This window comes from Malaclemys terrapin, chromosome 5 (assembly GCF_027887155.1).
Source record: "Malaclemys terrapin pileata isolate rMalTer1 chromosome 5, rMalTer1.hap1, whole genome shotgun sequence".
In the NCBI taxonomy this organism is placed as follows: Eukaryota; Metazoa; Chordata; order Testudines; family Emydidae; genus Malaclemys; species Malaclemys terrapin.
In genome coordinates, this window is record NC_071509.1 from 90531151 (window position 1) to 90557108 (window position 25958).

The following is a 25958-nucleotide window of genomic DNA, read 5'->3' on the forward strand; positions in this document are numbered from 1 at the left end:
CTATCCTTATATAGAAAGATTTTCCTATGCGTCACTCAGTCAAAAGCCTTATTAAAAACAAGCTATATCAGATCTATTGCTCCCCCCCCATCCACCACACCAGTAATTCTATCATATGGGGCTCAGACTAGATGATCACAATGGTCCCTTCAGGCAGTTGAATACTGTAGCCAATAGAGCTAGTTTATCCTTTTATTTTACTCATCAGTAAAGCAAAAACTTTATTTCATGTCATTTCTCATAGACTCCTCCCACACACACACGCACGGCAGAAGGGGGAAAGCTTGGGTTTTCATTAAGAGGAAAAATCTCAGGATTTTCAATTTCTCTTTGCAGCAGCTGTAGGAAAAGGTAAAGTCTTTATCCCCTCAATTTTGTCGCCCGGAGTAGGCAACCTATGGCACGCGTACCAATTTTCAGTGGCACTCACCCTGCCCAGGTCCAGGGTGGCACTGCATTTTAATTTAATTTTAAATAAAGTTTCTTAAACATTTTAAAAACCTTATTTACTTTACATACAACAATAGTTTAGTTATATATTATAGACTTATAGAAAGACCTTCTAAAAACGTTAAAATGTATTACTGGCATGCGAAACCTTAAATTAGAGTGAAGAAATGAAGACTTGGCACATCACTTCTGAAAGGTTGCCGACCCCAGTTGTAGCTTTACACAAACAGATCAGTGTTACTTGGGGTCCTGCAGTGTACAGATCAAGTGCCCCCAATCCACCACATAACCAGTGGTGGCTCCTGTAGGAACCGTTGTTGTGTTGAGTTCCTGCGGTGTTATGAAGCCAGTTCCACACTCCGCACGCCGGAGGGAGGAGCAAGGATGGGATGGGAACGTGAGCTACATTTAGGAGACATTTCCCAGTGCTACTCAGGCGGCTTTTGTCCGCCAGCAGGAGCTAGATGGTGCGAGCCGAGCCTCCCCGGCTGCTGGGCGCAATGACAGGTGCGCCGCGTGACGGGCGCTTGGGATTGCAGGAAGCAAGAAACGCCCATAATAGAATTTTGGGCTGGTCGCTGCTGCGTCCGCTCCGCCCACTTAGAACCTTGACGCACCTTCCACGGCCGGAGACGCAGCTGCGCCGGGGCAGAGAGGGGGCGCGCGCGCGGGCGCGTGCAGCAGGCAGGTGCAGGGGGAGGCGCCGTGCCAGTCCTTCCCACAGGAGCGGGCAGGCGGGTCGGGGCTGGGAGCCCGCAGCGCGCGCCTCTCCCCAGCGCGCGCGGGGCGGTTCGGGGCCGCGGGGGCCCTTCTGGTGCATTTAACACTGTAGTTCGTTGCGCGCCTGTGCCTGGCGCCTGCTCCGGAGCATTAGTGCAGCCTACGAGGGGGGTAGTGCTGTTCTGTGGAGCTCTGCCCAGGGCACCTCTGGGTGCGTGCCAGGGTTTGGGGCGGGTGCATGTGCGCTGTGTGTGCTCAAAGGGAGCTGCGCTGCTCGGGTGGGGCGCTAGCCCTGTCACCTGCCTACTTGCGCAGCAATGAATACACCGCTTGCTGGTGGCAGTGAAGTGAATGCATGAGCTGTGTGGGATGGAGAGGGCGCTGCCTGTCCCCTAAGGGATCCGCGGAGCTCTGAGTGCTCCTCCCAGCTGGCTGAGCGTGCTCAGGGCTGTTTCAGCCGCCCGACATCTGACGGTCTATCTCTTGGGATTCTTTTGCAGCCCAGTCCAGGTTTATTGGCTGGCGTGCCCCTGTATGTTTTGAGACTAGGGGTGTGCCCTGGGGATTAGAGTAGCAGCTGTGGTGCTGTGCCCACTGTGTACGAGTCGCCTCTGAGCCTGTCCTTTTATTGTGGGTGGGAAGGGCGCCCGTCACTTCTGCAATCAGAGCCTTCCCCTGGCGCTGCTGCCTGCAAGGGTGCCTGGTGCATGGCGCAGGCAGAGCTGGGCGAGGGGAGGCAGCGCGGCTGGGCTCCGCGGCCGCTGGTGCTGATGTCACTGCTGTTCTCATCGCTGCGTTGCTGATCCTGCCACCGCCGCCTCTCGCTGCTGCTGCCTTTGCTGTAGGATTGTGACAGCGCTGATCGGGAGCGGCCGCCAGCCGGGCTCCGGTGGGTGGTTAGGCGGTGGGGGGGTCACAGAGAGGTCGCTGCTTCCTTTCTGTCCCCCTGGCTCGCTCGCTCGCTCTGGGGCTTTGTTGTCGCTCAGCTGGGTCGGACGGCGCGTTAATGTGACCTGCGTTTCGCCAGCATCCTCCTGGCCCCACCGCTCCGTGAATGATTTAAACCTTCAAAACCAGCCACATCAAGCTGCCTTTTGTCTCTGCCGGGAGCATGTGGGTGAACCCCGGGGAGGTGCTGCTGGCAAACGCCCTGTGGGTCACGGAGAGGGCCAACCCTTACTTCATCCTGCAGAGGAGAAAGGGGCATGGAGGAGATGGAGGCGGCGGAGGACTGGCTGGTAAGGGAGAAGAGGGCTCCTCTCTATATATCGACACACTGCATTTCAAGCCTACTTGGCCTTTAGGTGATTTGGCCCAATCTTAATTTTATTTGAGCTCAGCATCTGGCATTTTGTTGTAATAATGACTATTGAGAACAGAAGCGTGCCCCACCTAGGCAGTGCATGTATCTGACTCAGGTAACAGGGAAAATCCCGACTGTCTTTTCTCTCATGCAGTGCTTCTGACTCTACAGCTACACCAGATCCCCTCCTGCCTCTCTTCTTTTTGGCTTTATCATCACTTATTTAATTGCAGGAGCCATATATCCAATGCTGCTGCTGTTAGGTTATTGTTTAGTGAATGATTTGTCAGAGGATAAGCATTTCCCACATCAGTAACAATAAGATAGTAGAGGTGTCAAGGGAGAGAGGGTGAATTTAGGTGACAGGAGCTGTGTGAATTAAAATAATGGAATTGGGGGGAAATGTAATCATCAGGTTTTGTGATTAGGGAGCTATTTTTCACCACATTCCCAAGAGTTCTTATTTCTCTGCCAGGGAAAATGTTATTCCAGTGGAGTCATTGAGGGGTTACTACTTGACAGTTAGCAGAGTGCTGTAGTATTAGAGTAGTATTAAAATAATTTCTTTATTTGTAAATACTGTAAAGGTTTCCCTAGTACTTTACAATTTCTGTGATATCTGTAATTGCATAAGATTAGCTAGAAAACAAAATAATGGTATTTGATCTCTTGATACATTCACGTGCAAATTTGCAGACATTCTTGTATTTTGATGAGCTTGCTTTTCTATTAGTACATATTAATTTAAAAAAAAAACCTAGTCTCATATACATATCTGGAAGTAAGGGAGCAGTTTTGCTTTTGAATATCTACTGTATGTCCCTTTTGGGATGTTCTAGATAATGTATGTGTTCTCAAGAGTAACTTTTCATTCATATTATGACTGTATGAGTTCTCTAAATATTTAGTATATTTTGGCCAGTATAAATTACCATCAGCACCGAAAGCTTTACATTACTGGGATCCTCTCACCCTGATAGTATTTATTTAAATGTTATATAACATATACATTTAATATTTGGATTCAACACTGCCCTACTTATGGGGGGGGTGTGTGTGTGTGTGTGTGACATAAAAAAGATAGGCCTTGAAAATTATGATTTTTTCTAGATTAAAAAAATACGTGAATTGGGAGTATAGAACTCAACTCAATTTTATTACCAACTGTTCTTCCTGAATCAATACAAATCTCTGAGTAAGTGAAACTTATTCTTCTAAGGTTTTTTCCCCCCACTTAATCCGTGTGTGCTGAAACAAAATTTCTCTAAACTAGTCAAAATGCATATTGTGGAGTGCTTGCATTTTTGGTGCTAAGCTCTATGTAGCTTTATTAAATAATTCCATTTTTATTTGGGCCTGGTATGTTGTCCTTGCTTGAAAATTTACAATCTAATGATAAGTGCCTTTGCAGGGTGATTTTTCCAATTGTAGTGACAAGCTCAGGGATATTTGTTCATTCTTCACCCATCAGCATTGTGTGTTGATGAACCTACTCATAGGTGTTGGGACTAGGGTTGCGGGGGAGGGGGAGGGTGCTGCCCCACTCCCTGGCTTGAAGTGGTTTCTATCATGTACAGGGTTTTACAGTTTGGTTCAATGGCTCTCAGCACCCCCACTATACAACTTGTTCCAGCACCCCTGAACCTACCTATTCTCTTCATAAAGAGTGGCTGAAAATGTTTCTCCTTGGCCATGATAAGTTATCAGCAGTCACTCCATATCGGCTGCTGGCATTTCCTTTCATGGAAATTATGGACACGAGTGACAAATCCCCTCAGAAGTCTGCTACTCGTAAACTTGCCAAAGTATTTATCACATATTCTAATCCCATGGATTGCATGATTGCTTCTTACTATTCTTTCCATTATCCTAATAATATACAGTAACTCCTCACTTAACGTTGTAGTTATGTTCCTGAAAAATGCGATGTTAAGCAAAACTATGTTAAGCGAATCCAATTCCCCCTAAAAATTAATGTAAATGCGGGGGTTAGGTTCCAGGGAAATTTTTTTCAGACAAAAGACTCATATACACACACACACACACACACACACACACACACAGAGTATAAGTTTTAAACAAACAATTTAATACTGGTACACAGTGATGATGATTGTGAAACTTGGTTGAGGTGGAGAAGTTAGGGGGTGGAGTATTTCCCTTACTGCTAAATGATGATCTGGCAATTGGCTGAGCCCTCAAGGGTTAACTCTCTCACTCTACAAGGCAGCAGGAATGGAGGGAGATATCCGCATTTCCCCTTTAAGTACACTGCCTTGTTAATTAGATCAGCTTGCTGAGACTACAGCTGCTGCAAGCTCCCTCCATCCTGAGCCCTGGTGTGTCCCACCACTATATGTAAGATGGGGTAAGCAGGGGGAGGGGGACACCCTGACATTAGCCCCCCTCTTCCTTCCCTCCCCCCGCACAGCAAGCAGGAGTCTCAGGGAGCAGCTCCAAGGCAGAGGGCAGGAGCAGCACATGGCAGTGGGGGAGGGACAGCTGCAATTGATAGCCTGCTGGGCAGCTGTGGCACAGGGAACTTAGGGGAGCGGGGAGCTGATGTGGGGGACTGCTGATCCACCCTGGTTCAAAGCTCACACCAGCTAACTGCAATGGGCTGTTTTTTCTACAAGCAGTAGACAAAGTAGGCGGCTGCCAAAGGACGTTAGAAGGGAGCATTACACAACTTTAAACGAGCATGTTCCCTAATTGATCAACAACGTAACAACGAAACGTTAACCCGGACGACTTTAAGTGAGGAGTTACTGTAGTATCCTTTCAATCAGAGAAACAGTTATTGCAAACATTTGTGCAGCCTGCATGCATATCCAGGATTCTGTGTATATGTACAATTGTGTATGCAGTGTTGTGGGTGGTGATATAACTGTACAGATTTGGAGGTCACTTCTGAAAATGTATTCTTTTGAGTCTATACTTACATCTTTGAATAGGGGTAGGACTGTTCCATTCCTTTGGAGTAAACCAGGCTATCGCATCTTCTTCTCTCGGTGTCCGATAGGCCCACATTATCGGATAGGAAACTGAAGTTCAGAAATAACTCAAAAAAGTTAGATGTTCCCTTTGTTCTGGAGTTTTGATTCTTGAGATGTATAGTATGCCATTAAGTGGACCATGTGAACTCCAGGGTATATAATAAACAGTATATAGTGCATATTGTCCTATGACAAACTGTTCTATACAGTCCCATATATTTGTTGTAAACTGCTGTTCATGTGTGTTTGTTTGTATATGCACCCTGCCTTGAATTGCACTTCACCTGGGAATGTGGTAATGGTAATAAATAACTAAATTTTTCCTTTACTGCTAGCAGTTTTTCACACATGAAATATTATTCTCTCTAGGCTTTTGACTTTTTTTGTTTTTGTTTAGCAAGAAATGTTTTTGTAGCCTTTTCCTTGAGGTGATATGGATACTGCTTGCTGATAGGATCATACCTAAACAAATATGCATTGTATATAGAAATAGCCTTCATAAAATCATTAGTATTAGTAATAATGCTCACAATTTTCAATCAGGAACAAGATCCCAGTGTGATAGGTGCTGTATATCCACTCAGGAAGATGACAGTCTTTACTCCAAATAATTTATAGTATAATTTAGTGTTTGCAATCTAGAACCCATCAAGGGGGAAATTAAACTTTTCAAGTGTATATATCTTGAGAGAACTCTTGGCACCACCTCACTTTGTCATATACTTGGGTAAACCTGACTGAAATACTCTTAAAAAAATTTGCTTTTAGAGACCTAAGTGTCCCCCTATCTAGAGTATAAAACTACTGAAACTACCAGAAGAAAGAAGAACAGGAGTACTTGTGGCACCTTAGAGACTAACAAATTTATTAGAGCATAAGCTTTCGTGGACTACAGCCCACTTCTTCGGATGCATCTAGAATGGAACATATATTGAGGAGATATATATATATATACACGCATACAGAGAGCATAAACAGGTGGGAGTTGTCTTACCAACTCTGAGAGGCCAATTAATTAAGAGAGAAAAAAAAAAAACTTTTGAAGTGATAATCAAGCTAGCCCAGTACAGACAGTTTGACAATAAGTGTGAGAATACTTACAAGGGGAGATAGAGTCAATGTTTGTAATGGCTCAGCCATTCCCAGTCCTTATTCAAACCGGAGTTGATTGTGTCTAGTTTGCATATCAATTCTAGCTCAGCAGTCTCTATCTATATTACAACAGAAAAACTTCAAAAACAGACTCCAACGAGAGACTGCTGAGCTAGAATTGATATGCAAACTAGACACAATCAACTCCGGTTTGAATAAGGACTGGGAATGGCTGAGCCATTACAAACATTGACTCTATCTCCCCTTGTAAGTATTCTCACACTTATTGTCAAACTGTCTGTACTGGGCTAGCTTGATTATCACTTCAAAAGTTTTTTTTTTTCTCTCTTAATTAATTGGCCTCTCAGAGTTGGTAAGACAACTCCCACCTGTTTATGCTCTCTGTATGCGTGTATATATATATCTCCTCAATATATGTTCCATTCTAGATGCATCCGAAGAAGTGGGCTGTAGTCCACGAAAGCTTATGCTCTAATAAATTTGTTAGTCTCTAAGGTGCCACAAGTACTCCTGTTCTTCTTTTTGCGGATACAGACTAACACGGCTGTTACTCTGATACCAGAAGAAAAGCTCTGTGTAAGCTCGGAAGCTTGTCTCTCTTTCCAATAGAAGTTGCTCCAGTAAAAAATATCACCTCACCCACCTTGTCTCCATGGAAATTTTACACAGTCAATAGGGGGACGTATCTTGAAAAATTGATCACATTTGGGAAGTCCCTTAGAAATCCTGTATCAGAGGGGTAGCCGTGTTAGTCTGGATCTGTAAAAAGCAACAGAGAGTCCTGTGGCACCTTAAAGACTAACAGATGTATTGGAGCATAAGCTTTTGTGGGTGAATGCCCACATGCATCTGAAGAAGTGGGCATTCACCCATGAAAGCTTGTGCTCCAATACATCTGTTAGTCTTTAAGGTGCCGCAGGACTCTTTGCTGGTTTTTAGAAATCCTGGAAATTGTGACTGTAGTACTGTACTCTCAGAACAGTTATCTGCCCCTGTTTAAAGAAACATGCAAGTGGAAGTAGCAGTATGGTACTGCTTAAATAAATATTTTCTTTCATTCATAATTCTGTTTGCAGTGACACAATACTGAAATTAGGTTGGTTAGATTATCCATTTACATGCCCTAAAATATAGTCCATCAGTGGATACAGCATCATGTAACAGTCTGTAAAATTTGAGGTGGTCACTGTGGGAAAACAAATCATTCATACTTAAAGACAACTGAAACTATTGTGTATATAAGGTTTTCACCATGGTAGAGTTATCTGCATTCTTTGCGCTAAAAAGGAGACACAGTTTATCTCAGAAATGTGTCCTGAAGATGCAAACATTTTTTGTTTTTCTTTCTTGTGATGACTTCTGCTGACCTGTTTCCCCCAGTACTGGCACATGAGGAAGTTTTGCCTCAGGTTTTAAAATGGCAATTGACTTGCAAACTATTTAGAAGAAGAACTTGTTAACACAAGAAAGTTTCACCAGTATAACTAAAGGTGTGAATGTTAACTATATGCAAACCCCTGTTTGGTACTCATATTTTAGTATGAGTGGCTTTTTTTGGTTTAGCTTGGTACTTATATTGTAAGTTCTTTAGGACAGGGATCACTTTTTTTTGTTATATGTTAGCAAAGAGTATGTTTACATTGCAGTTAGACACCCAAGGCTGGCCTATATGTGCTGCCGAAGCGAGCACATGAGTGGCTTTTTTTGGTTTAGCTTGGTACTTATATTGTAAGTTCTTTAGGACAGGGATCACTTTTTTTTGTTATATGTTAGCAAAGAGTATGTTTACATTGCAGTTAGACACCCAAGGCTGGCCTGGGTCAGCTGACTTGGGCTCATGGAGCTCGGCCTAAGGGGCTGTGTAATTCATAGATTCTAGGACTGGAAGGGACCTTGAGAGGTCATCGAGTCCAGTCCCCTGCCCTCATGGCAGGACCAAATACTGGCCAGACCATCCCTGATAGACATTTATCTAACCTACTCTTAAATATCTCCAGAGATGGAGATTCCACAACTTCCCTAGGCAATTTATTTCCATGTTTAACCACCCTGACAGTTAGGAACTTTTTCCTAATGTCCAACCTAAACCTCCCTTGCTGCAGTTTAAGCCCATTGCTTCTTGCTCTATCCTTAGAGGCTAAGGTGAACACGTTTTCTCCCTCCTCTTTATGACACCCTTTTCGATACCTGAAAACTGCTATCATGTCCCCTCTCAGTCTTCTCTTTTCCAAACTAAACAAACCCAATTCTTTCAGCCTTCCTTCATAGGTCATGTTCTCAAGACCTTTAATCATTCTTGTTGCTCTTCTCTGGACCCTCTCCAATTTCTCCACATCTTTCTCGAAATGCGGTGCCCAGAACTGGACACAATACTCGAGCTGAGGCCTAACCAGCGCAGAGTAGAGCGGAAGAATGACTTCTTGTGTCTTGCTCACAACACACCTGTTAATACATCCCAGAATCATGTTTGCTTTTTTTTTTTTTTTTTTTGCAACAGCATCACACTGTTGACTCGTGTATCAGGGGGTAGCCGTGTTAGTCTGTATCTACAAAAACAACAAGGAGTCTGGTGGCACCTTAAAGACTAACAGATTTATTTGGGCATAAGCTTTCGTGAGTAAAAACCTCACTTCTTCGGATGCATAGAGTGAAAGTTACAGATGCAGGCATTATATACTGACACATGGAGAGCAGGGAGTTACTTCGCAAGTGGAGAACCAGTGTTGACAGGGCCAATTCAATCAGGGTGGATGTAGTCCACTCCCAATAATAGATGAGGAGGTGTCAATTCCAGGAGAGGAAAAGCTGCTTCTGTAATGAGCCAGCCACTTCCAGTCCCTATTCAAGCCCAGATTAATGGTGTTGAATTTGCAAGTGAATTTTAGTTCTGCTGTTTCTCTTTGAAGTCTGTTTCTGAAGTTTTTTTGTTCAATGATAGTGACTTTTAAATCTGTAATAGAATGACCAGATTTAAAGACTTTTAAATCTTAAATTACAGATTTAAAAGTCACTATCATTGAACAAAAAAACTTCAGAAACAGACTTCAAAGAGAAACAGCAGAACTAAAATTCACTTGCAAATTCAACACCATTAATCTGGGCTTGAATAGGGACTGGGAGTGGCTGGCTCATTACAGAAGCAGCTTTTCCTCTCCTGGAATTGACACCTCCTCATCTATTATTGGGAGTGGACTACATCCACCCTGATTGAATTGGCCCTGTCAACACTGGTTCTCCACTTGCGAAGTAACTCCCTGCTCTCCATGTGTCAGTATATAATGCCTGCATCTGTAACTTTCACTCTATGCATCCGAAGAAGTGAGGTTTTTACTCACGAAAGCTTATGCCCAAATAAATCTGTTAGTCTTTAAGGTGCCACCAGACTCCTTGTTGTTACTGTTGACTCATATTTAGCTTGTGGTCCACTATAACCCCTAGATCCCTTTCTGCCGTACTCCTTCCTAGACAGTCTCTTCCCATTCTGTATGTGTGAAACTGATTTTTCCTTCCTAAGTGGAGCACTTTGCATTTGTCTTTGTTAAACTTCATCCTGTTTACCTCAGACCATTTCTCCAATTTGTCCAGATCATTTTGAATTATGACCCTGTCCTCCAAAGCAGTTGCAGTCCTTCCCACTTTGGTATCTTCTGCAAACTTAATAAGCGTACTTTCTATGCCAATATCTAAGTAGTTAATGAAGATATTGAACAGAGCTTGTCCCAAAACAGATCCCTGCGGAACCCCACTTGTTATGCCTTTCCAGCAGGATTGGGAACCATTAATAACAACTCTCTGAGTACGGTTATCCAGCCAGTTATGCACCCACTTTATAGTAGCCCCATCTAAATTGTATTTGCCTAGTTTATCAATAAGAATATCACATGAGACCGTATCAAATGCCTTACTAAAGTCTAGGTATACCACATCCACAAGACTCGTTATCCTATCAAACAAAGCTATCAGATTGATTTGACATGATTTGTTCTTTACAGATCCATGCTGGCTATTCCTTATCACCTTACCACCTTCCAAGTGTTTGCAGATGATTTCCTTAATTACTTGCTCCATTATCTTCCCTGGCACAGAAGTTAAACTAACTGGTCTGTAGTTTCCTGGGTTGTTTTTATTTCCCTTTTTATAGATGGGCACTATATTTGCCCTTTTCCAGTCTTCTGGAATCTCTCCCGTCTCCCGTGATTTTCCAATTGCAGTGTAGACTTTGCGCTCCGGCTCCAGCTCAAGTCCAAATGTCTACACTGACTGGGGCTCCTGTGAGCTACCACAATAAAAATAATAAAGTATAATAACTAGCTTAAGGTGATTATTTTGGTTTAGTTAAAATTGCTTTTATGCACTCGTATACTAAAATCAGAGTGCCGACATAGTTTTTTATACCAGTGTAACTATATTGGTTTAAAAATCAGTTTACATTATACCACCGCAATGTTCGTTTGCAGACAAGCCCTAATAGAAGATATGAGTTGTTTGGTGTTTTTTTTTCTTTCAATAAGAGGGGAAAAATGGACATGGCTTTTGGTAAATTGGGTTTTAATAGCCACTCTGTAAACTCACCCTTTATCTTGAATCACTTCATTAATTTTTCAGGATAAAACTAAAAGCTTATTTTTGTGGTTTAAAAAAAATCAGTGTTTGATTAACATTGTTCGTAATGAAATCACATGTCACTTTTTGCACTAGGCTTGCAAGCTGTTTCTGTATATCTTATGAAGTGTCTGACCCTCAGACATGGAGTTTGATCTTCTCTCTGTTTATCAATATGGCAAAGAACTTTATTGTATTATCTTCCTCCATGGTTGTAGGGATCCCCCATATCCCTATGGCATCTTCTGTTTTTCCACACTTCAGATTTCCATTCCTCTCCCAATTTGACAGCAATCAGTTCTCTTGACCTAAGAGATCTTTGGCCAGAACTAGATGGATACAAATTGGCTGTGGTTGGGCAACACAAAAGTGCTCCTTCCCTGTGAGGGTCAAGTGTCTGCATGGGATTTTCACCCTTGGGCAGCGAGAGACTGAGAGATGAAGTAGAACTTGGATCTTCCCCATGGTGGCACAGAGCTCAATCCTTGATATAATATTCCTGTGCATGCCTTAGGCATTTATAAATGAAATAACCAGATTTTGGGTTTTTTTTTTCCTTAAAATGTAGTGCTTAATTTTAACACAACAAATAGATTAAAGAGAAGTCTCTGGATATCTGCTTTCTTCTATAGCAAAGCTTGCCAGATTTATTTTGGAGAGAATATCATAGGGAAAATAGTATTGTGCACTTCCAATTGGTAATGGAAACAAATACATTTGTATAAAGTGTACAGGTAGAAAGTCAGGGGTTGTGGTTTCTATGACTGATTTGTGTAAACAAAAAGAGGAGAAGCATATTCCTTTTGCTAAAAATGTGGTAGCTTGATATGAAATGTGGTTGCTTTTTTTTTTTTTTTTTTTTTTAAGTGACCACTTGTTAAAGTATGTTTGGATCCCTAGGCAAGGTAGCAGATTTTGTGTTTATTTTCAAGAGTCATGTCTGTGGTATGAATTGTTTTGTAAATGAAGTATTTATGCTAGCAGCTGGATCACCATGTATGAAAGCGCGAAGTAATACTGTAAGTCCAGAAAATGTTGCCAAAGATCTTTCTAGTACTTGGTAGACACCAGATAGCTGATTTGCTGGTGTAACATTGTCTATTCTCACCAGATATTTCTTTGTGGTGGGGAATGAGGATTGTCGTTGTTCCATTGGAAAGGAGGAATGGAAAGAGACTGGTTGACTGGTTCTTGTTGGTGAATGTCAAATTTACGTGACATGAAATGAAAATATCGTTACCCTGCACAGTACCATTATGTGGTACTGTTGATGTTATACCAAGACGTTGTTACCCCAAGTTTGGAGAAGGAATACAGTTTCCTCCCAAGTACAGCTAAAGGATTTCTTGTGGCTGAGGAAAGCATTGTTTACAAACCTTTATTTGTAGATACTTAAAACTTTTTTGAAAAATCACCCTTTAGTCCAACTTGTCATCTCACTCTATGAAAGGTGTTTAATTCTTTTGCAGATTTTGCACCTGCTTTTTTCATTCCTGTTTAGCACTGCTAGGATTTTATATTCAAACTCATTAGGTACATAGTTTTCAATGAAGAGCTCGTGCTTTATGTAACTTGAAACAAAATAATACAATTACAATTTGTGCAAATAACAAATTGCACATATGTAGGTCACCATTTATATTCTTGAGGCATATGAGTGTGTTCGGAACCTTGATTTTAATCAGCTGTGACCTTTCACACACCCAGACTAATATTCTCTCTTTTGCCATATTCTGTCTTCACTCCCTCCACCCAATCCCTCCCCACTTCTTACTTAAAAGGAAAAAAAAAACTTAGCAGGTCTGTTGGGTTTTCTTCTGGGACCCAGATACTTCTAATGTATCATTCATGACTTAATGTCCCATTCAGAGTCTGTTAAACGGAGATACTTGGGGGCTCAGTGGAAAAACCACCAGATCTTCTTACACCCTTTTGATATAATTTTAAAGGCATCTACGATTATTGTGTGTATACACATTCTGGGTTTGGCTACACTGGGGAAACAAGTGGTATTTTAAAATATTAACATTTTTATACATTTTAAAATGCTACTTAACACCTAGCATTGACAAAGACGGTCATATACATAAATTCAGTTTTGTCTTCCTCAGTTTGCAGCCAGACTGCTCCAGTGCTGCTTAGTAGTAGCTTTGCCAAACAGCAGCAGAGTGAAAATAATTAGACTTAAGTCCATTTCATTTTGGATATTCAGAAGCCTGTGGTCATCCAATAAACTGTTGAGCCATGTCAATTTCATATTATGACCGCTTGGGGGAAAAGGTATGAACTGAGGCAGGCACTGAAAGTATTCATATGGGTAGAAGACTTTAAAAACAGAAGGTTTGGGGGGGGGAGGGATTAGATCTTGTCTACATTAGAAAAAATGTTGTGTTGTTTGTGAGGGGGTGGTTTGGTTTTTGTATAATCTAAGGTAGGAATGTAAATGGATATAGTTAAATCTGTATAACCCCCCCCCCCATGTGAACTCTTTTATTCTGGTATTGATATCTTTTTTTGGCTTAGTTGATGTTGCTTGGGAAGGGATTCAAGCTAAATGTATAATTACTGCTAAAACGTTCCTTTCTAGGCAAACCCTTAGGCCTTGTCTACAGTGCCACTTCACAGCGCTGCAACTTTCTCGCTCGGGGTGTGAAAAAGTGCTGCAAGTTTCAGCGCTGTAAAGTGGCAGTGTAGATAGTGCACCAGCACTGGTAGCTACTCCCCTCGTGGAAGTGGGAGAGCTCTCACCCAACGCTGGTGCTGCGACTACACAGCCACGATAAAGCGCTGCCATGGCAGCGCTTTAACGTTGTTAGTGAAGAAATAGGTTTTGCTAATCTAAGGGTTTCTTCCTCTATAAGGGATTGTGTACACTGCCCTTGGGTTTGGACTATGGGGTGTGAACAGTCCCATGCACCAAAGTGCTCTGTGGATGCTGCAGGTGTGAACTGAAAGATTCCTTGTTCCCGTTAACACAGTCCTCTTCAAACAGAATCTTCATATCTATCAGCCACCTAGCCAGTTGCTGAGACACTTCCTCTCCGAGCAGAATGTGGGAATGGCACCCTGGTAGAAATTCCAGCACCTTCCTTGCTTCTCAAAAGTTGTAGGTGGCAGGGGCTGGGTTTCTCCACAAGATGTTGCTTTTAAACCACTCTGTCCACACTATTGTCAGACTAGAATGTTTGGTTTTCCAGCTAGTAGAAGTTTAATAAACTTTTTGAGAATGGCGTCAATTTATTAATCTAGTGCAGCGGCTCTCCACCTTTCCAGACTACTGTACCCCTTTCAGGAGTTTGATTTGTCTTGCGTACCCCCAAGTATCACCTCACTTTAAAACTACTTGCTTACAAAATCAGACATAAACATACAAAAGTGTCACAGCACGCTGTTACTGAAAAATTGCTTACTTTCTCATTTTTACCATATAATTATCAAATAAATCATTTGGAATATAAATATTGTACTTACATTTCAGTGAATGTATACAGAGCAGTATAACAAGTCATTGTATCAAATTTTAGTTTGTATTTACTTTGCTAGTGCTTTTGATGTAGCCTGTTGTAAAACTAGGCAAATATCTAGATGAGTTGATGTACCCCCTGGAAGTCCTCTGCATACACCCAGGGATATATGTACCCTTGGTTGAGAACCACTGATCTAGTGTCATTAATGAAGTCCCTAGAACTACTCACACGAGTAAGGCAAATAAGATTTGATTCATAATATTAATTGTGGAGTTTTGAGTGTTGTTTACACTGGCCTTTGACAGGTATGTCATTGGACCTCTTCCTGTAATAAAAATAAATGAGTGAGTTGATTACCTAATCAACCACGAGGACTGCCTTGCAAAAGTAGGGGAAACTAATGATTCATTGTAGTGACTAAAGAAAATAAAATTACCTTCCCATACTGAACATCTTGGCTATTTTGTTTTTGTTATTGTTGTGAGTCACTATTTTTACAACCTAGCTAATGATATCCAAGCTTTAGGCCAACTCTTTTCACAACCTATTAAAGCTGTACAAAATTTAATTCTTAGGGCCAGGTCATGGTGTAAATCAGCATAGCTTCATCAAAGATTGCCTCTAGGGGAGACAAAGTAGTTAATTCTACAGACCTACATGATCCTTAGCCTCTTTGGTAGAGCTTCCTACATCTTTAGCAACTGTACTGGGAGTGTGACAGATGGGGCAATTTCCTGCAATAGCCCTGAAAAGTCTTACTGAATTAAGTTTAAGTATCGTTGAAGTCCATTGTATTGAATGCAAAGGTAATGTATTATTTTTGAGCACTGGGAAGTGTGAACTTCAAAGGACTGTACTGAATAATGGGTCAGACAAGAATAGACTTGGGAAAAACAGTGTCAAGTGGTTTGCTGGTAAAATCTTAGGGGGAGGTGAATGCAAATTCCCACCTCCAGTTATACAGGTATCCAGCCTTTTGAAGCTGTGCCCTAAGGAGGGGCCCCTTTTCTGCTGATTATCTGTTCCTGGAATCTGAAGATCAAAGGCCAAAGCTGTATAAAGGAAAGACGTAGGGCTTGTCTACACTGGCAATTTACGCTGCAACTTTCTCGCTCAGAGTTATGAAAAAATACCCCCCGAGCGCAACAAGTTTTGGCGCTGTAAAGCGCCAGTGTAGACACTGCACCAGCGCTGGTAGCTACGCCCCTCGTGGAGGTGGGTTTTTTAGAGTGCTGGGACAGCTCTCTCCTAGCACTTTGCCGTGACCACACAAGCCATGTTAAAGCGCTGCCAGTGAAGACTAGCCCGAACACATTCCTGAGGGATGCTTGTACTGAGATAAAGCTGTTATGAACTTGTCACCACAGAATAACCCCTTTGTGGGGTTTGATGTATTGTTCGCTGACCAGAGCCCTTGTTGGAGTTGGGTGGGTGATCTCTGGTAGTCTTATTAATATGCATGTAGGTTTTTTTACTGTTTTTAATGTTTTCTCTCTAATGCTTTCAGCTTAATAAATGTGCTTGCTTAGAACTATGTGGTAACTTGAAACTGGGGGCAATTACACTGCTTATAGTCTCTGAAGAGAAAGCAAAACACTGAAGTTGGCCTGTCTAGGCATTCTGGTTCACTGCTACAGCGAAGGCATGGAATTGTGCAGCCTGAAAAAACCCAATCAGAGGGAGCGAGATGTGAATCTCTGCCCAAGAGAGGTGATGGCTGGGGGGGGAGCCAGAAGACTAAAAGTGGGTGCCCTTGCTGGACCATGGAGGGGGAAATACAGGTGCAGTTGTCCTGAACTTTGACAGGGTATTTGATTACTATTTACAGAAGTACCCATTATGGGCTCACAGTGGAAAAGGAAGGGGACCATCAACACACTTCACGTATTGGGAGGCCATTGAATAGTACGTCTTTTATTTAGTGTTTAAAACATCACACTGAAAAGTAATACGAATGTTTTGAAAAATTACTAATAAGTGACCTGATTTTTGCCTGCTCTCCTAGGGCCAGTTTGGGACACTTCTCCTCCCTCCCCATAGAAGCGAGTGGTTCTGTGAGTAGGTCTGCTGAAGTCAGTGGGACTACTTGTTTGAGTAGCTGCTCACCAATGTGACGGGGGGGAGGAGGGAAGCATCACAATCTGGCTAAATCTTTGTTCTGTTGGAATTTAGTTGATACAACGTATAGTGCTGGACTTGCTCTTATGTCTTAAAGATTTACATGCTAAACTGCAATAGAAAAAAATAAATCTCTGACTGAAGATGACCTGAGGATTGTACGCTATGGTTATAATTCTTCGTAGAGTGACACTGTCTTTTTTTAATAATATAATTGATGGAAATTTTTAAAATAAATACTAAGAGAAAAATGTGAGTTATCTTTATTTTGGTAGGCCACGTGTAAACTTATGCGAATTAAGAAGAGCTCTGCATAGTCCTGAAATGAATCCTCTGCAGGAGTAACTGTGGCAGTTTACCAGGGTGGCTCAGCAAAGGCCATAGTGAACATATTCGGTGAGAAATCAGTCCTGGCAGCTCTGTATGTCTTCAATAAGAGTCAGTTTTCTTAGTGCAGGTTGCCTATCATACTGAATGTCGTGGGAGTAATGGATCATTGGGATTGAATGGAAAATTCCAAAAAAATCACTGAGTTAAAACTTTCAAGTTGAACTGGAAGTTTCACAGTCTGCTGTTGTCCTCAGCTTTTTGACAAATAGCTTGTGTAATAGGCAGCTGTTGCTGTATCGTGCAATGACGTTAAGGTTGAAGGGTTACTGTACTTCATCATCCAGGTGACAGTGTCTAACCTGTTTTAGATAACAACAACAAAAGTTGCCATATCGTCCAAGTCCCTGATCTTGCAGTCAGACCTTCCTTCTACCCCACATGAAGCCCTCGTTGTCTAAGGGGCTCTGTGCAAGTACAAGTGTCCACTCATATGGATGTGGTTGCTCTCTAACGGGGCAGGGGCCAGAAGATTGTGTGTGCCTGTGTGTGCATCTTCAAATATAAAGTTTTCATAAAACCAAACAAATGGAGGATTACTCTATAGGACTGTATTAAAAACTTGCCTAGATGGAATATAATTGTTTACTCGTGGGAAATCTAAATATGCTTTCAGTTAAAACACCAATTGCTGCACCGAAATCTGCAGACGCTATTTTTACTGAAAACTATAATTACTGAATATACTTAAAGAAAGAAAAAAATGGGGAGTAGAAACATTGTCCATGGCAAACATTTAAAGATGACTGTGGCGTGTTGTCAAGAGCATAAAGTAAACTGAAAAAAGAGAAACTTGTTTTTCCTCTAGTAACTTTCATGTGTAGTTATTTTAGAAGTTACTTTTAACAATAGTAGGTTAAAATATTCAGGAGAGAGTGTGTGTGGTTTTATATGCTTATTTGGCAGTTGATAATATCCTGTACTGCTAAGTAGGGCTCTGACCCACAACTGGCTCCAGGCAGACTGACAACAATAATGAAGGGGGTTTCATGCAAGTTCAGTCTGCCTACACAGAGTAATTTTCAGAATCTGTGTAGTATTTCAGGCTCTGATCCTGTAAACACCTGTCTCTAATGAGATTACTTCTGTGCATTAAACTACTCACCTGTGTGAGTGCTTACAGGATCAGGGCCCTCATTTTAATTACTATGGGGCTGAGCCTAAAAACCCTTTCTCACTTGAGTAATTCTTGCTCACAACAAGAACTAGTCATATGAATAAGGGCTAATAGGTGTTTAGTACTGTGAAACTTGAAATCTCTTTATTTTGTTGTAAGGTTGCTGTTAACATACAACATTCTGAAATACTGTTTAAAAAAAAAAAGTCCAAACAGTAGTCATGTTTGTCCATAATTTTTCATGGATATAAAAATGGCTGTGTAATTCAAGGGTTAACTCATGCAAGAGGATGTAACCATGATTTGGGTAATACATTATTTTGGGTAAATGAGGGTTTTAATGTGAATTAAGAAGTATATTTTTAGATTTTTTTTCAATTACATCTTTTTGTTTGATCTCTCAAATCTATTCATTGCTAATATGTAGCAGAATGTACTTGCTCTGTCATGAGTTAATAAACTGGGAGATGGTTAAAATAGACTTTCTTTTTTTTAATAACAATTAATAAAATCACTTCAGTTCCAAGGCTCCTCAGAGAGAGAATCAATTTAAACAGCTGTTATTTCATTCTACTTGCATCACCTGCCTGCACAAAAGAAACTGACATATGGTGTAAACTGGAGCAGTTCCTTAAGGACAGCCTTCAAGGGTAATTGTAAGATTTGAATAGGCAGTATTAATTGGCTTCATAACATATGAATAAAGACATTATTTAAAAAAAAACAAATTTCTAAGTAATGTTTCTTGCTATCAAAATACTGTGTTCAGTTTTATAAATAAATAAAGTCATAGCCATAAAATACCTGTTAAGAGTGAAGATATGGAAAAGAAGAGATTCACTGAAATCATCTGGGTTTTTGTGGAGTGTTATGAATATTCCTTTCCCTAGCCTCACCAGCAGTAGCATCTCTGCAATCTGTTTCTCCAGTTAAAAAGGATTGGACACCCCTATGCCATAATTTTTATTCTCTTCCCCCAATCTCAAACAGCTCAGTGAGAATGAGTTAGGTTGGGGGTTATTTTCCTGACTTGACACCGCTGAGCAGGTCGATGGGTTTGTGCTGCCTCCAGTGTCCTCAGCTCTGTGTCCTAGTTTTCAGCTGTGACATACTTGCAGAGGTGGTGGCAGAATCCTTAGGACCACAGTCACATCATACCAGTTCTGGAAGTGCAGCAGCAGGAAAGAAATTGAGAAATTTTTAATTGCATGAAGGTGGGAATTTGCAGCCCCAATCAGGAGTTTTAATGGTGCTGCTCAGGGCCGGCGCAACCCATTAGGCGACCTAGGCGGTTGCCTAGGGCGCTAACATTTGGGGGGCGGTGACCGCAGCAGCCAGCTCTTCGGCCACCCTGGTCGTCGTCGGTATTTCAGGGGCGGGACCTTCCGCCACCTAGGGTGGCAAAAAAAGCTGGCGGCGCTCCTGGTGCTGCTTATCAGTGAGAGCACACATGGCCTACAAATAATTTATGTGGCTATTGCCCCATGACGTGCATTTTTAATACTGTCTGCAAATGCATGGAGTTGCAAAGCATGAAGAAGCTTGAGTGTAACTCTTGCAACACATTTAATGCAAATACAGAGCAGAAGCTCCCTTGCAGTTCACTTTTGTTTGTAGAAAACGTTGCCCTATACCCCAGTCCAGTAAAGCACTTAAACACATGCTTACCTTTTAAGGTTATAAGGGACTACGCATATGCCTAAAACTAAGCATGTGCTTAAGTGCTTTACTGGATCAGGGCCTTGTAATGGCAACATTGTTTAATGTAGATGAGTTGCAAGATAATGTACATTTTAAAGGAACAATTTTAAATTATTCTTGCCCATTGGTTTTTGAATGGAGTCGAAACTTATCTAGGAGTATTTGTAGAATGTTTGGGGAAGCCATCTGGTCAACAAACAGTAGTTGTCAAAAAGTCAAATAAGAGGTTAGACTTAAGGTGTGTCAAATGAGGCCAACTTGTCCAGTTAATGTGGAGTATCTCTTGTTTAATGGAGAGTATTTCTGGTTTTCTATTCAGCTTCTATTATAGGTATACATCCTTCTAGCACTGCTTGCCAAAGTTCTGATAACATATCCAGGTCTGTCTTCAGCATGATAATTGAGACTCCTTAGACAAAAAGGGTGGCTGATGGACATTAATGCAACGGGAGGAGGAGATTACCTCCCAACCCATCTGGCCCAGGAAGAACTATATAAATGAGTTTGTTTGAAATACATCAAATGAAAGCCTCCTAATTGCTGTGCGTTGACTGTTGGTGGGATAATTCCAAATGTTAATTGACATTTGGACTTAAAAGCAACTCAAAAGGGAAAACGATCGGTTTGTGCTCTTTGTATCTTTCTGATGTTTAAAGAGAGCCTGAAAGGGTACTTTCTCCCTGTCATAAACATACCGCTAAGGGTAGCATAAAATCCCTCTTTACCCTGTAAAGGGTTAATTCCTCTTTTACATGTAAAGGGTTAAGAAGCTCAGATAAGCTGAGGGGCACCTGACCAAAAGGACCAATAAAGGGGAGAAGATACTTTCAAATCTGTGAGGAAAGGTTTTTTTGTCTCTCTCTCTGAGTCAGCCAGGAAACAGGGCAGGGGAAAATACATCTCCCTAAGCTATATCTGAACTAAGCATCTAGTCTTGCAGAAATAGTAAGTAATAACAGAAAAGAAATGCGTTAGATTACCTTCTGTTTTAGCTTGTGAGTTTTCCCTGTGCTAAGGAGGAGGTTTAGCCCTGTTTTTGTAACTTTAAAGTTTTGCCTAGAGGGGAAATCCTCTGTGTTTTTGAGTCTTTTGTTATTCTGTAAAGTACTCACCATCCTGATTTTACAGAGGTGCTTCTTTTACCTTTTCTTTAATTAAAATTCTTCTTTTAAGAACCCAATTGATTTTTTTTCATTGTTCTTAAGATCCAAGGGTTTGGGTCTGTGTTCACCTGTACCAGTTGGTGAGGATATTCTTCTCACGCCTCCCAGGAAAGGGGGTGTAGGGACTTGGGGGGATATTTGGGGAAGGTAGGGCTCCAAGTGGCCCTCCCTGAATGTTTGTTTAAATCACTTGGTGGTGGCAGCGATACTAAGGCAAGGAAGGAATTTGTGCCTTGGGGAAGTTTTTTAACCTAAGCTGGTAAAAATAAGCTTAGGGGGCCTTTCATGCGAGTCCCCACATCTGTACCCCAGAGTTCAGAGTGGGGAAGGAATCCTGACAGTCTCAAAAAAGAGGAAGGGTGAAGAAAGGGTTCTTTTCTTTTTTCATATTAGAAATTCCGGATTTGTCTACCAGGAAAGACAGCACAATGGAGAAGTAGTATAATTATGACCTCACAAAACTGAAAATGGGAAACTGAAAAAGGGAAGAGAATGTTAGTCAGTGCGTTCAAATTTTGGGGCTTATTTTTGTTTTTGTTTTGATTCATGTTTAACTACAGTATCTAATGAATACCTGGAGAAAGGATGCCATTGATAAAGGTACATTACCCTTCTTTGGCTACAATGCAAGAGCGCTCACAATACTACTCTTTGAGACACCCTCTCCTCCCTCCTCAAAACATCTAGCAAAACCAGATGAAATCCAATTTGTGGAGGGTGGGGAAATCTTCCATGTCTTCTTTATACGTAATCAAGAATATAAAAACCATCCCTCCATTTGTTGTTTGTGTTTGCTTTTGTTTTTGTCTTTCCTTTACAGAATATCTTCTAAAAGCCCTGGATTAGAAGATCTTTAGCTACCCTAAGGGCAGGGAGACATCCAGTAGAACTTGATACACAACTGTTAATGTCTCCAACCGTTTCCTTGACATGTCCATAGGTTCTTATTTTCCTCTTTGCTGCTGAAAAGAGTTTGACTGTATGGGTATGTCTAATACTGCAATTAGACACTGGCCTGTACTGGCTGATGGGGCTCATGGGGCTTGGGCTAAGGGATTATTTAATTGCAGTGTAGACGTTCAAGCTCGGGCTGCTGCCTGAGTTCTGGGATCTTCCCACCTTGTAAGGTCCTAGGCCTGAGCCCACCCCTTAACATCTACACCACAGTTAAATAGCCCTAAGTATAGTCATGGCCAAGCTTGTTTTCAACACCCGTTCCAGAGACTGTAGTAGATGACTTGTGCTGGAAATCTTTGGATTATTCTTTTCCTACCTAAAATTCCAAATTTGAACTTTTGTGGGGTGTTCAGTGTATCTTAAGGAAATGCCTAAAGAATGTGAAACTGAGAAGCTACAGCTAAATACGTTTTAAAATGTACTTTTTCTTAAAAAAAAATTCATTCTTCTTTAGCATGTTTTCTTTTTTAAACTAATATCAACTCCTATGTAAAAGCTGAAATCTATGTTGATTATAGATCTTTTACCTGTTGGCAAAAATGATCTGTCATATAGTAATTTAATGTGCAACAGATAATCTAGCAGGTCACATTCACCAACAGAATTTCCTGTTCCACAGGTCTCCTAGTGGGTACTCTTGATGTTGTGCTGGACTCCAGTGCTAGGGTAGCACCATACCGAATCCTCTACCAGGCGCCAGACTCCTTGGTTTACTGGACTATTGCCTGTGGTAAGAACAAATACACTGAAACAGAATTATTTTTTTGGTGGTGGGGCATGTGCCATGTAACAAATGGAATGTCACTGCTATCTAAGTGCAGTTATTTTGTGATACTTTATCAATCAACTGGAACTGAAAGTCTGTTGATGGAGGAAGTACTTATGAAATCAGCAAGCCACATAATGTATGTGCATGAAACACTGTTAAATAGATGTGATAATTTTTAAGCATTTTTGATGTTGGATTTTTCAAAATTTAGGACCTACCGCAAAACATTTCCTTTGTCATTAGAGTTTTTGATGAGATTGCTATTTTACTATATAACTACGATTTTCAGCAGGAATAACATTTTGTAAACGTAATTCTGAGGCCTGCAGTGTGAAATACAAAGCAGCAAATAAATTGTGAATCTGTATGACCACACCTGATTATAATAGTAGCATCTGAATATAGAGCACATTGCTATAATTCAGCAATGCAATTACTAATCCTATAATACTGCATACTGGTTACTAGATCACAATTTAAGAGGGAAGTTTGCCATCTGGTGACATGTTCGGGGCTTGTCTACACTTGAAATGCTACAGTGGCGCAGCTGCACTGCTGTAGCGCTTCAGTGTAGACACTACATATGCCGACAGGAGGGTTTCTATCATTGGCGAAGGTAATCCACGTCTGGGAGAGGAGTAGGTAGGTTGATGGAAGAATTCTTCAGCTAACCTAGTGCTGTATGCACTGAGGGTTAGGTTGGCACACATCTGACTTATGTCGTTAAGCTGACTTAATTTTCTAGTGTAGACCAGGCCTTAATATGGTAAAAAGTATCCTTAACCATTGCTGCTGATGTTTCCTAAATCAGCCCTTGTTTAATGACCACACCTGGACTCTCTTGGCTGTCTCTGAATAATCTCTATCAAAAACCGAGGCCTTGGCTACACTTGTGAGTTACAGCACATTAAAGGAGCCCCGGGCACACTAGCTCACTACCCGTCCACACTGGCAAGGTGCGTAGAGCGCTCTGACTCCGCGGCTATAGCAGTGCTGGTACTCCACCTCGATGAGTGGAATAATGTTTGCTGAGCCCCCGCTGACGCACCGCGGTGCCAGTGTGGACGCCCTGGTCCTATAGTGTGCTCTGATCAGTCTCCAGAAGTGTCCCACAATGCCTGTGCTAGCCACTCTGGTCATCACTTCGAACTCTGCTGCCCTGCCCTCAGGTGACCAACCGTCAGACCCGCCCTTTAAATTCTCTGGGAATTTTGAAAATCCCCTTCCTGTTTGCTCAGCCAGGTGTGGAGTGCTATCAGCGAATCTTTCCAGGTGGCCATGCCTCCACGCTCCAGACAAGTCCCAGCATGGAGCAATGGCGAGGTGCTGGACCTCATCAGTATTTGCGGGGAGGAAGCTGTCCAGTCCCAGCTGCGCTCCAGCCGTAGGAATTACGATACCTTTGGGCAGATATCAAAGGACATGATGGAAAGGGGCCATGACCGGGACGCACTGCAGTGCAGGATTAAAGTGAAGATGCTGTGGAATGCCTACCACAAAGCCCGCGAGGCAAACCGCTGCTCCAGTGCTGCCCACTGCCGTTTCTACAAAGAGCTGGACGCGATACTTGGGGGCGACCCCACCTCCACTCCGGGGACCACCATGGACACTTCAGAGCCCAGTGCAATGAGACAGGAGGAGGAGGAGCAAAGCAGAAGCGAGGTAGAGGAAGACACCCCGGAATCCCTAGATGCATGCAGCCAGGAGCTGCTCTCAAGCCAGGAGGAAGGTAGCCAGTCGCGGTGGCCGGTGCTTGGGGAAGGACACACACCAGAGGAGGTTCCCAGTAAGCGGCTTTTATTTTGGGAAGGAAGTTATTCGGTGCGGGCTCTTGGGGCGAGGAGGCTTAGGGCTGCATGCATGCCTAGATGCGGAATAGGGCGTTGATGTGCACTCACATTGTGGTAATCGGCCTCCGTGATCTCTTCAAAGGTCTCAGCCAGAACTTGGGTAATGCGCTTGCACAGGTTTCTCGGGAGAGCCACTGTGGTCCATGTCCCAGTCAGGCTAACTTGTCCGCACCACTGTGCCATGGAGGCGGGGGGACCATTGCTGCACAAAGGCAAGCTGCATATGGGCCAGGGCGGAAGCCGCATTGCAGTAGAAGACCCTCCCAGGTCACCCTCAGCAGCGAGATATCTTCCAGGATGAACTCCTGTGGAAAATGTGGGGACAGTGTTCAGTATAGGGGGCCCCTGCCGCTGTTAGCTCTCCCCAAGGCACAGAAACCCAGAGGACAGTACAGCTGTGAAACAATCAGTCACGCTTGACCCTATGCTTACCCACCATTTTGGGGCTCCTGTGGGTTATGTGCGCTCGCTTTGGGACGGGCAAATTATGCTATTGTGTAGACTGTGCTTGCCCTTAAGTACGGGGGAATCATTGCTCTGTCTGGTGTGAACAATGCTGCCCTGTTAAGTGTTGCATTTTGCGTTTATAGATGCAACCTTGAGATCTCAGCCGTCCATGTTATCACCGGCCGAAAGACTCCAAAGAATCAGAAAGAGGCCACGTAGAAGCAAGGAAGACATGTTGCATGAAGTAATGCAGCATTCAAGTAATGAAAATCAAAAAGTGCAGGAGTGGCGGGAGAGCGAAAGGAAGGTCCGCCAGCAGAATGCGGATCGCCAAGACCAAAGCATGGAGCAGCTGCTAAGCATCTTGGAGCGCCAAGTGGACTTGAAACAGGCGCTTATAGCAATGCAGGCCTGCAGTCCCCCATCTCCCCCGCTCCCTCCCGCAGCCCTTGTCCCAAAACTCTTTCCATTGTGCCCCCATAGTCACCTCCAACCCACTTCCCCCAACATCCGGGTTCTTTCTGCCACCAGCTGCCTCCAACACCTGTAGCTTCACCACACAGCCCTGAGACGACCCTTACCCTCTGCACTCAACTCCCATCACCATGCAGTATAACCATCCTGAAGTGCAGCACTCATTGCACAGCACTCCAGACAGGACATAAGCAAATCTTTGTACCGTTCCCTACCCCCACCCTCTTGCCCTTTCTGTTTCCCAAACAGTTGTGCCTGTTTTCAATAAATGAATTTTCTTGCCAATAAATGGATTTTTTTTGGCTTTGAAAACATTCTTTATTA

The 25958-nt window shown here is 42.5% G+C and overlaps 1 protein-coding gene across 3 annotated transcripts in view; it reads left to right on the plus strand.

Moving 5' to 3' along the window:
• Positions 1-760: 760 nt before the first annotated feature.
• TBC1D9 (TBC1 domain family member 9) overlaps positions 761-25958 on the plus strand; it is an 84210-nt gene continuing 59012 nt past the window's right edge. Inside the window, exons 1-2 of one of the 3 annotated variants that reach the window (XM_054030496.1) lie at positions 761-957; positions 22714-22824. In XM_054030496.1, the coding sequence (XP_053886471.1) occupies positions 915-957; positions 22714-22824 (154 nt within the window). In that variant the 5' untranslated portion in view covers positions 761-914. Of the gene's footprint in view, positions 958-1097; positions 2409-22713; positions 22825-25958 lie in introns of those variants that run through there. The other 2 variants (XM_054030497.1, XM_054030494.1) reach the window with 2 other exon arrangements.